Source organism: Biomphalaria glabrata, chromosome 17 (assembly GCF_947242115.1).
Source record: "Biomphalaria glabrata chromosome 17, xgBioGlab47.1, whole genome shotgun sequence".
Lineage (NCBI taxonomy): Eukaryota > Metazoa > Mollusca > Gastropoda > Planorbidae > Biomphalaria > Biomphalaria glabrata.
In genome coordinates this window covers 26,416,318-26,430,385 of record NC_074727.1, presented here as the reverse complement: position 1 = coordinate 26,430,385, position 14,068 = coordinate 26,416,318, and the positions used below count along the sequence as shown (strand labels likewise).

The 14,068-nt window shown below is 34.9% G+C and overlaps 1 protein-coding gene across 2 annotated transcripts in view; it reads right to left on the bottom strand.

Annotated features, from left to right (window-relative positions):
* LOC106069749 (uncharacterized) overlaps window positions 1–14,068 on the bottom strand; it is a 52,667-nt gene that overhangs the window by 20,430 nt on the left and 18,169 nt on the right. For both annotated transcript variants that reach the window (XM_056015904.1, XM_056015905.1), the window contains 2 exons: window positions 10,901–11,044; window positions 8,594–8,693 (listed from right to left, as the gene is read on the bottom strand). In XM_056015904.1, coding sequence (XP_055871879.1) covers window positions 8,594–8,693; window positions 10,901–11,044 — 244 coding nt within the window. The remainder of the gene's footprint in view (window positions 1–8,593; window positions 8,694–10,900; window positions 11,045–14,068) is intronic.

Genomic DNA, 14,068 nt, shown 5'->3' with positions numbered 1-14,068 from the left:
ACATTGGTGATTTTCTGAAAAGATATGAGGCAAAAATGTCTACATTTAATATGCCAGAAGAAGAATGGTCTGAAATACTGATAGACTTCTTTCATGGTCAAGCTCTAACAATATGCCAAAATCATGACCATCATATTGATGATAGCTATCAAGTCTTGAAAAGAGAGTTGTTGAATGCCTATGGTCATAATGCTACAACTTTCAGAAAGAAATACTTTGACAATATACCATCATTAGATATAGAACCTCTAACTACCATTAATATGGAGAAAGATTTTTTTAATAAATGGGTAAAACTAGAAAAAGTGGGAAATTCTTATGAGGGATTAAAAAATTTCATTCTGTTAGATAACTTTATTAACAAGTGTGATCCCCAACTTCAATCATTTATTAAAGAGAGAAATCCTAAATGTTTAGATGAAGTTACAGAAATAATGAGAATTTATAAAAATGCTTATCCAACTAATCCATTCTCTACTAAAGATAAGAATAAGGTAGACTTAATAGGATACACAAGTGAGAAAAAAGTCAGAAGAAATGATAGATATTCTAGAGAAACAAGATAGGTTTGAAAATAGAAATAGAGATAGAAATGCAAGATCAAAATCTAGGGATAATCATTATGAAGAAATAACTTGTTTCAATTGCCATAAGAAAGGTCACATAGCTTCTCATTGCAAAAAATCAACATACTATAAATCTAATGATAGGAACTCATATAGAGATAGAAATCAAAACAGAAGCAGTAGTAAACATAGGGATAGGAATCAAACAAGCAGAGTTTACTATACTAATGAAAATCAGGATAGAGATTATAGTGATGAGGATATCTTATCTTATCTTATATAATACAGACGTTACTTCAAAAAAGAAGATGATTACGTCCTACGCGTCATGCATTTAGTCATGCATATTAACCAATGACTTAAATTCTGCCAAGTCACTGGTTTTCCTGGCTAGCTCAGGCAACCCATTCCATGCTCTAATAGCACTAGGGAAGAAGGAGTATTTGTACAAATTTGTCCTAGCATATGGGACGAGGAATGTGCCTTTATCTTTGTGTCTTTCAGAGTATTTTATTAAATTTTGTTTTTGTATTTGAAGATTATGGTTCAGTGTTTTATGTATTATTGCTACTTTACTTTTGAGCCTTCTGTCCTGAAGGCTTTCTAAATTTAGTGATTTTACTAAAGGTGTTACTCTAGTCAAATGTGAATATTCGTTTGTTATGAATCGCACTGCTCTATTTTGTGTCTGTTCTAGTTTCTTAATGTTTTCTTGAGTTGAGGGGTCCCAAACAGAGGATGCATATTCTATTATTGGCCTAACCAAGGTTAAATAACATTTTAGTTTTATGTTCTTATTTGATTTATAGAAATTTCTTTTAATAAATCCTAATGCTTTGTTTGATTTTTTTTGTAGTTTCATCAATATGTGGATTCCATGACAGTTTTTCATTTATTATAACACCTAGGTATTTTGCGTTTTTAGTCTGTGTTACTGGTTTGCCATGAATAAGATAAGTGGAATTAATTTGTTTTAGTTTTTTTGTTACTCTTAACAACTGACATTTTTCTGGGTGGAAAGACATGCTCCAATTTGATTCCCATTTCTGTAATTCATCTAATTCTCTTTGTAAAATATCTGTGTCTTGTGTTGTTTTTATTGTTCTATATATTATGCAATCGTCTGCAAATAATCTGACTTTTGTTCCTGAAGTAATGCAATTTGGTAAATCATTTATGTAAATTAAAAATAGTAGTGGACCCAAGACTGTTCCTTGAGGTACACCTGAGTTTACTGTTATCGGTGTTGATTTAGAGCCATTTATTATTACAGTTTGTTCTCTCCCTATCAGAAAGTCTTTAATCCACTGATGCAGTGGACCATTAATGCCGAAATATTTTAATTTTTTAAGCAAACTATGGTGGTGAACTTTGTCAAAAGCCTTAGAAAAATCTAGTAAGATAGCATCTATTTGTTCATTATTATCTAAACCTTTTGAAAAATCATCAATTAGTCCTATTAGTTGTGTTTCACATGATCTATATTTCCTAAAGCCATGTTGGTATGGTGTGAGGACATTATGTTTGTCTAAGTGATTTATGATGTTGCTACATATTATGTGTTCTAGGATTTTACAAGTGATGCTGGTAAGTGATACTGGTCTGTAGTTTCCTGGGTCAGATTTTTCTCCTTTTTTAAATAGGGGGGTGACATTAGCTTCTTTCCAGTCCTTTGGTACTCAGCCCTGGTTAAGTGAAGCCTGAAAGAGTATTTTGAACACTGGGGCTAGCTCATTACTTAGTTCTTTGAGTAATCTAGCTGGAATACCATCAGGTCCAGAAGCTTTATTTGGTTTGGTGTTGGCTAATAGTTTTTGAATTCCATTTTCTTGTACTACTATATCTTCTATGTTGTCTACTTGGTTTAAATTCAGTAATATGTCTTTGTCTCCTGGGGCTGAGAATGCTGATGCAAAGTATTTGTTTAGGATGTTTGCTTTAGTTTCATTATCATTATGTATTATGTTATGTTCATCTTTTAATGGCGCTACGCCTGTTGTTTCCATTTTCTTAGATTTAATGTATGACCATAGGTTTTTGTTGTTATCTTTAGATATTACATTGTTTATGTATTCACTCTGCAGCTGTCTGCTTACTTTTTGGGTTAAGTGTTTAATTTTTATATACTTTTTGTAAACTCTTTCTGCATTAGTTTCTTTAAATTTTCTATATAGGTTTTCCTTCTGTTTACAAAGCTTCTTTAGTCTATTATTAAACCAGCATTTATTTATTTTGTTTGATGTGTGTTTAGTTGGTATATGATTTTCTATAATGCTTTTAAGATGGTTTTTAATGAAATTCCAGAGGTCATCGACTGGTTGGTTAATGTCTTTTTCTAATAAGAATGTTTGTTGAAAGTTTAATGCAGCTTGGTGTAGTTGTGTTAGGTTACATTTATTCCAGAGTAAGATTTTTCTTTTGGGTTTTGTATTGGCTACTGCTTTTATCTGACTGTGTATTTTTATGATCTCATGGTCTGATAGACCAGGGATAATATCATAATCAACTACTAATCCAGGTCTGTTGGTTAAGAAGAGATCTAATGTGTTGTTTAATCTAGTGATATTGAGCAATTAAATTATGGTAACACTATAGAAGAAATTAACATGGTTGAGGGAAAGAGAAATACTTTTAAACTATTCAAAGGTCTAGTAAATGGAAAATCTATAAATTTTATCGGGGACACAGCATGCACTACAATTGCAATTCATTCAAAATTTGTAGAACCATGGTGTTATTTAGATTACATGAAAAAGGTTAGATTATTAGATGGCAGTATTAAGAAATTTAAGGCTTGTAGAATTTTTATTAAGACACCTTTTTTCACTGGTTACTGTAATGCTGTAGCAATGCCTAGTTTGACACAGGATATGTTATTGGGTAACATTAGAGGAATTAGGTCTTGTACCATGAGAGACATTAACAGATGGCAAAACAAATATGAAAATTTATTAAACAGAAATGTGTTAAACAGAAATACTAAACAATACAATAGACCTATGAATAACTCATACAATAGAAAAAACATGAATTGTTATAATTGCCATAAACAAGGACATTTTGCTAGAGAATGTTGGAGTAGGTTCCATACCAATCAGAAGATAGCGAGTTCTAGTTGTAGATTTGGTGGAAGAATCAACCAAAGTAGAAACAAATACAATGATCATAGATCAAATGGGTACAGAACTTATGATAAACAAAATGACAGGACAAGATATGATGTAAAATAAATAAATATTCTGAATATGGAATCGTGATCAGGTTTAAACTTGTCTATTAAAGTTTATAATATGGAACAAAAGAATTTTAAATTAAAGTATTTAAGTTGATTAATGAAATATTTGACTATAATGATAATGAGTAGATTCTATGATGTGACATTCCATAGAATAGTAATAATATGTTTGAAACTTTTAAAGTTATAAAACTAAAGTGAAAGTACCTCTTGTATTTATTGAAATAGGGATATTAATTATTGATTGATAATTATAAATTGGGTATATGCTGTCTAGATTGACATACACTTACATATGGAAGTGATACTTGTAAATACTATGTATATATTACATTGATGTTTGATATTAGATTTTTGTATGGTAATATTGATTAACATGGCACAATTTATATGTTATGGAAAAGGGAGATAAGTAAATTTGATGTTAAGCATTTAAAAGTAAGTATGGATATTTTTTGTGTGAATCATTTCATATATCATTGACGAAAGTTAGTTCGATGGAAAAGGGTGAGTATAAAAGAAAAATGGACAAAAGCGTATAAAAGGGTGGTAAGGAAAAGCTTATTGAATGTGGAAATAAAGTCTATAATTGTTTTTGAAATATTGTATTTTGTCAGATTACTGCCAGTGGAGAACATTTGTGAGAAGTGTATGACGTGCCCATGAGATGCCACATTTCCATGATGAACTGTTACTGTTTACTAATGAAGATGATTCTGGAATTTTGGAAGTAACGGTGTAATGTTATGAACATTGACATGAACATGATGAACTGTCAAGCCAAGATGAAGATGTCAAGATTTTATGTTTGTTGTCTTCCCCTTAAATTGCAAATGCCCTTGTAAGACTTGACAGTAGTGGAAAAATATTGACATATTTTTTTTTCAAGGGGGGGAGGAATCTGTTAGACACCTTATTTATAGTTTAGTTATTTAGCAACGCACCATAGAAGACGCATATTGAACGGGACTAGTGACGTTTGGGATATATTGGGTTAGAGACCGGAAAATCAGTTAACGATATAATCCTCTAGGGTAACGACGTGTTTAGTGACAGAGACTTTTACTGTGGCCTTTTCTTAGAATAAATACATGTTGCATTGTTCTTCAGCGTTGACTACATCTCTTTACTAGTTAAAACCGATGTGTTTGTTTTGTCTGGATTGTTGATCGACTACACGGAATACACCCGAACAATAACACCCAAACGCTTGCAGAGTAATTGGTTGAAATTCAACAGTCATCCATAGTTGACCTCAAGACAGCCTGAACAAGCAACATCACAATATACAATATGTTGCCTTTGGACCCCTACCTTTTGTTTGCATCCTTTAATCCTAAGAAAAGCAATCTTATCTTATCCTATACATTACAGACCCATTATTTCAGAAGAGAATTACGTCCACTCACATCCCTGTGTCAATCTAGTCATGCATTTTAATCAGTGAATTAAAACTCTGCCAAGTTGTTGATTTTCCTGGCTGATTCAAGCAACCTATTCCATACTGGCACTAGGGAAGAAGCAAGTGTTCACGTTTGTCTAGCATAAGAAATGTGTCTTGGTCAAATGTTGCGGATGTTCCTTCAGAGTTGAAGATAATTTACTGCCTAGTCCAAACCTACCTCAAGACGACGAGGATGGAAACGGGCAGGGTTTGAACCCGGGACCATCGATAAGTCCGAACGACATTCCAGCGCGCAAACCGCACGACTAGGCAGCCATCCGTGGATGAAATAAGTAATTTTTATTTGTTTTAGCTTTTTTTGTTAATCTTAAAAATTAGCATTTTTTTGGTTGGAAAGACATGCTCCAATTTGATTCCAGTTTCTAGTATTCTTCTAATTCTCTGTTATACATGTTATGCTGCCACCTACAAATACCTTTGTATATAATTAGACACTTTTTGACAAGGCGGAAAATTAGGCACCGGATAATTAGGCACTCTTTAATTAGCGACCTTTAATTTGAAAATGATTATAAAATGTTAACGTATATTTTATCCTTAGGCTATGGGCTATCGATGACGTTATAATAAATAGCAACTATAACGATTCTAACTAAAGAAAAGCTGACAAAATGGGGAAAAAATGACAATCATGAGAATGTATGGAAAAAATGACTCCTGAGTCATTATATAATATAGACATTACAGGATTCAGGGGAGGGGAGGTAGAAATGATTCTCCGCTCATTGTTTTCCCCCATCTCCAACCCCTAAGGTTGACTGGTGAGTTTTTTTAATTGATGATTATGCAATTTGTCTAAATATTTAGTTACTAATGTAAATACTTAGGATTAAAAAGTATTATAAAATATTTGTATTATGTCGGGGGAGTGTTGGTGATAAATATAATCGCAATCGCACTCTGCTTGTGAGAAAGGGAGGGGTCGTACTCTTAAAATGGGATGGGCGGGTTGGGGAGGGGTGCACACACTCTCACTTAAATGAGAGGATTTCTCGCAGGTAGATGTAAACTTGGTCGTAAAAGTTACGTAGTGAATCTGAAGGCTACACACTGGACTAAAGGGAATGGAAACACAAAGGTGTTAAAATGGAAGTCTGGGGATTATATTTTAGAGGCCTTCCAAAAACTTTGGTAGACCCATTTCTGTTAAAACCATCATAATAATAATAACAGTAATAAAAATAATAATATATATAAGGGAAATAAAAATAGTTAAATTTCATTGTGCAGTGTTAAAAGTTAGGGAAACGAGTTTTTGTTGTTGTTTTTTTTTTCATTCTGAAGAAAAAAAAATGTATATGGTACTGAACATAAAAGGAATGGGGGAATCATACCTTCTCAAAAATTGTAGTAAATAGGCGCTATATTAAATTTGATTTATGATAGAGAAGGCGGGGTTAAATTGGAACATCAACAATCTTATATAAGCAGAAAAAGTATTAATAAGAGATCAATATCCCTAAAATGATATTTAAATTTTTAACTCATATGTCTTTTCCATAAACTTTTTTTAAAATTTTCAAAACATTATGTTTTATCGTAATTTCTAGCCGTTTTGCGATTTCCATTCGCAATTTATATAAATATTATATTACATAAATTTACATATATATTCAATAAAAGTTATTTACCACATTTGAAGGACCTAACACACCTATACACTCACACAATAGATCTTCCTAGAGGGGTTACCCATTAACAATATAAAAGAAGGAGTGTTGATAATAGATATTAATGCTATTATCAAATATGTATAAGTAACGCGCGCAAATCCCACCTGCTCATTTCCATTCCCACTATAAGAAGACAATTTTCTCCAGACTTCCATTTTAGCAGTTATGTACAATGCTGTACCCTGCCCAGTTCTCCAGTGTGTAGCCTTGAGACTCATTACGTCATTTTTACGACCTAGTTCAACATCTATGACAAATCCTCTCCCATTAGTGGGAGTGCGTAGAGGGGGAAGGGCTAAGGGGGTGAACCAATGAGAGGAGAATCAACTCTACCTCCCCTTCCCTGAATCCTGTGGGTCTATATTTTAAAATGACTATTAATCCGAAGTCTTTTTTTCCACACATTCTCACGATTGTCATTTTTTTCCTCGTTTTGTCAGCTTTTCTTTTATATGATGAAAATTCAGTAAGAATCGTTCTTGTTGCTATTGTATTTATAACGTCACCGATAGCCCATAGCCTAAGGAGAACATATACGTTAACATTTTTAAACTACTCTAAAATTAAGGTCGCTAATTAAAGAGTGCCTAATTATCCGGTGCGTAAATTTCCGGGGGGGCTAATTATCCGGGTGCCTAAATTTCCGGGTGCCTAATTATCCGGGTGCCTAAATATCCGTAAATATGCGGTGCCTAAATATCCGGTGCCTAAATTTCCTAAATTCGTTGTTTCCATTGTCTTAGATTTAATGTATGACTACAGATTGTTATTATTATCCTTAAATATTATTTCTTTGTTTCCACCCTGCCGTTGTCTGCTGATTCTTATTGTTTAACTGTTTCATTTTATGAGCATTTTTACTGCTTCATTTTTTTATACACCAACTAGATAAATAAATGTAACTCCAACTAGATCTAATAAATTAAATAAATGCAACACCAACTAGATCTAACAAAATTAATAAATGTAACATTAACTAGATCTAACAAAATTAATAAATGTAACATTAACTAGATCTAACAAAATTAATAAATGCAACACCAACTAGATCTAACAAAATAAATAAATGTAACACCAACTAGATCTAACAAATTAAATAAATGCAACACCAACTAGATCTAACAAAATTAATAAATGCAACACCAACTAGATCTAACAAAATAAATAAATCCAACACTAACTAGATCTCTAACAAATTAAATAAACGTAACACCAACTAGGCCCTACTATTGCTCTGTTCTTGCGAACCCTAATGACAACGCAGCCAGAACTCTCTATAAAGCTTCTTGTTACACTCTGCAAAGGTCAGAGAACTGAAAAATAATTGGTGGGCTTGAGCTGCCCGTAAACATACAGAGACACGCTGACATTGGTGACACACGCTCTTTCTATGAGTCGCTTCGATGTGTCTATGGCCCAACTAACCAGACTATAGCGCCGCAAAGATCCTCTGATGTTTCCGCCCTATTAACTCGCAAGGCGGATCTACTAAATCGCTGGACAGAATTCTCTAGGTATATAGAGACAACGAATACAGATAGAAATTCTTGAATAGATTTGTTTAGAATGCAAGAAATATTACACCATTCAAAGAACAATATGCTTTCATACATAGAGAGATCTCAGCACATGAGTTAATTTACACAACCGATACCTGAAGGCCTGCATCATTTCCTGTTTTCTTTCATCATAACTTGACCGTTTGACTTTCTTTAAATACATTTTAAAATCGTCCTTTTCAAAGATACCATTCCCTAGAGAGTGGGTGATATAACAAAATAGCACACTTTAGAATAGCTGGTGAGGGGTGAAAGTAGTAGTATGAATAATGTTGACTCTTATCAGATGGTAGGGAAATGACTCTTGGTAGAAAAGTAAGAGATATGATACTCGAGGCAACGAAGTCAGAGATATAGACTCTTGATTTACTTTTGGCAGAGAAGTAAGAGATATGATACTCGAGGCAACGAAGTCAGAGATATAGACTCTTGATTTACTTTTGGCAGAGAAGTAAGAGCTATGATACTCGAGGCAGAGAAGTCAGAGATATAGACTCTTTGCTGAGAAGTAAGAGAAATGATTTACTTTTGGCAGAGAAGTCAGAGATATGATACTCGAGGCAGAGAAGTAAGAGATATAGACTCTTAGCAGAGAAATCAGAGATATGATACTGGAGGCAGAGAAGTTAGAGATATAGACTCTTAGCAGAGAAGTCAGAGATATGATTTACATTTGGCAGAGAAGTAAGAGCTATGATACTCGAGGCAGAGAAGTCAGAGATATAGACTCTTTGCAGAGAAGTCAGAGAAATGATTTACTTTTGGCAGAGAAGTAAGAGATATGATACTCGAGGCAGAGAAGTCAGAGATATAGACTCTTTGCAGAGAAGTCAGAGAAATGATTTACTTTTGGCAGAGAAGTCAGAGATATGATACTCGAGGCAGAGAAGTCAGAGATATGATACTCGAGGCAGAGAAGTCAGATATAATACTCCAGGCTGAGAAGTCAGAGATATGATACTCGAGGCAGAGAAGTCAGAGATATGATACTGGAGGCAGAGAAGTTAGAGATATAGACTCTTAGCAGAGAAGTCAGAGATATGATTTACTTTTGGCAGAGAAGTAAGAGATATGATACTCGAGGCAGAGAAGTCAGAGATATAGACTCTTTGCAGAGAAGTCAGAGAAATGATTTACTTTTGGCAGAGAAGTCAGAGATATGATACTCGAGGCAGAGAAGTCAGAGATATGATACTCGAGGCAGAGAAGTCAGATATAATACTCCAGGCTGAGAAGTCAGAGATATGATACTCGAGGCAGAGAAGTCAGAGATATGATACTGGAGGCAGAGAAGTTAGAGATATAGACTTAGCAGAGAAGTCAGAGATATGATTTACTTTTGGCAGAGAAGTAAGAGCTATGATACTCGAGGCAGAGAAGTCAGAGATATAGACTCTTTGCAGAGAAGTCAGAGAAATGATTTACTTTTGGCAGAGAAGTCAGAGAAATGATTTACTTTTGGCAGAGAAGTCAGAGATATGATACTCGAAGCAGAGAAGTCAGAGATATGATACTCGAGACAGAGAAGTCAGATATAATACTCGAGGCTGAGAAGTCAGAGATATGATACTCGAGGCAGAGAAGTCAGAGATATGATACTGGAGGCAGAGAAGTTAGAGATATAGACTTTTAGCAGAGAAGTCAGAGATATGATTTACTTTTGGCAGAGAAGTAAGAGATATGATACTCGAGGCAGAGAAGTCAGAGATATAGACTCTTTGCAGAGAAGTCAGAGATATGATTTACTTTTGGCAGAGAAGTCAGAGATATGATTTACTTTTGGCAGAGAAGTCAGAGCTATAGACACTTAGCAGAGAAGTCAGAGATATGATTTACTTTTGGCAGAGAAGTCAGAGATATGATTTACTTTTGGCAGAGATGTCAGAGATATGATACTCGAGGCAGAGAAGTCAGAGATATGATACTCGAGGCAGAGAAGTAAGAGATATGATTTACTTTTGGCAGAGAAGTCAGAGATATGATACTCGAGGCAGAGAAGTCAGAGATATGATTTACTTTTGGCAGAGAAGTCAGAGATATGATACTCGAGGCAGAGAAGTCAGAGATATGATACTCGAGGCAGAGAAGTCAGAGATATGATACTCGAGGCAGAGAAGTAAGAGATATGATTTACTTTTGGCAGAGAAGTCAGAGATATGATACTCGAGGCAGAGAAGTCAGAGATATGATTTACTTTTGGCAGAGAAGTCAGAGATATGATACTCGAGGCAGAGAAGTCAGAGATATGATTTACTTTTGGCAGAGAAGTCAGAGATATGATACTCGAGGCAGAGAAGGTAGAGGAATGATACGCTCTTTGCAGAGGAGGAAAGGAAATGACTTTTAGCAGAGAAGGTAGAATAAACTTGTACAAATGCGCAGTGGTTATGTAAACAGCCTACCATCTTTATCTAGTTCTTTCAATGCTTGATCCAGCTCTTTCTGGGAAGGATCTAAGTCTAGGGCTCTAAACACACGCCCAAGTTCATCTCTAGATATATGTCCATTTCTGTCCTTGTCAAAGAGTTGAAATACTTCTTCCCACACTAGAAAGTACCAGTCAAAGATTTTCAGTTATTTCTTGACCTACTACAAATATAAATTAGTTTTTGACATGTTACAAATAGTAAGATTCGTATACAGAAACCAGCAGTATACGCCCAATGATTTGTTTATTATTGCCGCAACACTCCATTCTTTTCTTTTTTTTTCATTTGAATCAACGGTCCAGATTGTAAAGATTTCTCTAACATACTTTTTAGTCCGTGAATTAGTGTATATGGCACAATGAAATTTCACGGCCCGCTCTCTCTTTCCATCTCTCTCTCTCTCTCTCTCTCTTTCGTTCTTTCGCTCTTTGGAATCCCTTTTTGTTTAATTTTACATGCGCATCGTAATTTCTCCGACATAGAACTTTGATTTCATTTGGAAAGACCCACTGTCACAAACCGCTGTGAGCCCACAGCCGTTTGTGTGTGTGTGTAGCAGAACAACCGCAGTCCACTACCATGGCCTTAGTTATTGTGGAAAGTTTTAAGTTTGTTTACTGTTATTTATATTTGAGATCTAATGCAATTATTTATGTTTTTAATATATTTTAATTAGTTGAATTAGATTTATTTTATTATTGGAAGGGGAAATAAGTTTTTTTTTTTGTGCTTTAATGTTTATTTTGTTGTCACGTGACAGGGGACCTAGGATATAACGAGGGCGGGGTGACCTGGGACCATTTGGGGAAAGGGGCAGTTGGCGCGGCCTACGTCATCACTGGTCAGATACCGATGATGCATGTAGACGTAACCACTGAGGTTATGCGTCACTGATGATGCAAGGGGACGTAACCACTGTGTTGCGGTGTAGACCACGTGGGAGGGTTTTTGCGCTGGAAACGAACGCACAGTGGGCGTGTGTTTTGTAGAGCGGACGGTCGTATTTCCCGCTTCTGCTTGTCTTCCTAAAATTGTACGAGAAACTTATAGTAAAATCTAACGTTCATAGTCATTAGAGATCATAGTTTAGTCACCAGTTGTTGATGTACCTGTATGTAAACGTTTTATTTGGAAGATTCTATACTAAGACTAAGACTGCTTTATTGATCCTTACGGAAATTTGTTGTGATTACTGGATGTAAATAAAGTTATACGCCTACGTTTTTCAAACTATATTCCGGTGTTTAGTTTTATATGTTAATTATATAGACAAACACCAAATCGCGACAGTGCTAAAGCCACCAAAGTTCCAGCGTCAACAGTCGGGCCTCCAGAATCACCCTAGACCACGACCAGTTCAAGCAGGCGCCAGCACACAGCTAGCGTCTTGTGACACCCACTTCATAACGCGCTTTGACACTTATAATTCTATGTCTAGCTCTAATATCTATATCTAGATATAGTTCTAGAAATTCTAGAATCTAGAGACTAGAATCTAGATCTAGTCTAAGTCTAGATCTTAAATTTACTAGACTGATATGATCAGGATTAGCATTGATAATATTTTATATTATGCTAGTCACGTCCGATCAACTTCTTAATGTGATACAATCATGCTACCGAATAAATTAATAAATAAATCTGCGCAGTAAGAACTAAGCTATTGCCTTAATCTTTAATATAATAGCAAAATACCACTCACTGGCTGATTCATTGATAACGAGATCTATTAAACTATCAAACGTATCCGTATCAAATTTCGTACATGGGCTCAATTTACCTCCTAGGTGCTCACTAAGAACACTTTTTGACAGTGCAACCTGAGGACCACTATTCCACAAGCTTTGTATCAAACCTTTGTCTGTTTTTGTATTATTTTGCTTATGTAATTTATATAGGCTAGTGTTAGAAAATGTAATTTAGTATCTTTTCATTTTGTATAGGCCAGTGCAGAATAGTATGTAATTTCCACTATTTGTTATCTTCTGCAACTTTTAGTTTTTCTGGGTTTTTTGTTTGTTTCACCAATAAATAAAATGTTGTTTTCTTTTAAATTGTTAACTAATGTTATAGTGTGAGATATCTTTTCCTATTTTTGTCCATGATTAGTTTTATTGATATTCGTCCTTATCCACATGTCCCAGTATAAGTGATTTATTAATTTCAGTTTGGATGTAGATTTGTAACCCGTAGTTTGTCCTTTTTGGAGTATTTACATTACAACTTTTATCTTCTTTTCTGAATTTTTGGTTTTATTGTAGTGTACAGCTAGGTGCAGCTAGGCACGAATTAGGTTAGGGTTAGGGAATGAGCGTGACGTCATACTCTCTGATATGTTCGCGCTGACCAGTTATAACTGGTTCAGTATTCACGTTGGGCCCCTTTTTGTCTTTGACCAGTGGTCAGTGTGGTCAGTGTGGTGCCTGTCTAATAGTGATTGTTATCAATTCAGCTGGGACTGCTTGCTATAAATCCTGCTGCTTAAAAACTGCTAAAGCTGCCTGTCTCTGTTGTGTAGTAATTGCCTACTGCTTAATTGGCTGTTTATGAGTTGTAAGTCTAGATGTAGTTCGGTTTGGAGTAATTTAGCTCTGATAATAGTTTTTAGGCGGGGCTTATGTTGTGGTTAGGGGTTATAGCCTGTATTCTTTTATTGAGTTTTGTTAACTTTTGTGCTTTTTTTTAGATAAATAATAAAGTATATGTTAGCTGTATACATTTCGTTGGCTGCTTTAATTTTATTAGATTAGATTAGTTTAGTTGTGCTGTCTGGTTGCTTAGGTGACTGTAGCCCCTTGGTCACAGACTGACGTACACAGATTGGACCCAGCGAGTAGCGCTGCCATCTGCCTTTTGTCTGTGATACAAATTCTTGTTAGCAGAAAGACCCAGACCTGAACTGGATGTAGATCCCGACTGCTAACATAAGTATCACGAATTACGTATTCTCAAGGAATTATTTTGGACCTCTATCTAGAAACACATGACTCTTCTGTTCTCCTGAGTTTTTATATTTTAATTGTTTTTTTTTCCCTTACTTATGCCTTACGTCTTTTAGACCAAGACCAATCCTAATAACATTCCTAAAATAGACCTAGAGTCTTTTGTTTCCTCCAGAGAGAAAAAGCAAGGAATATGGTT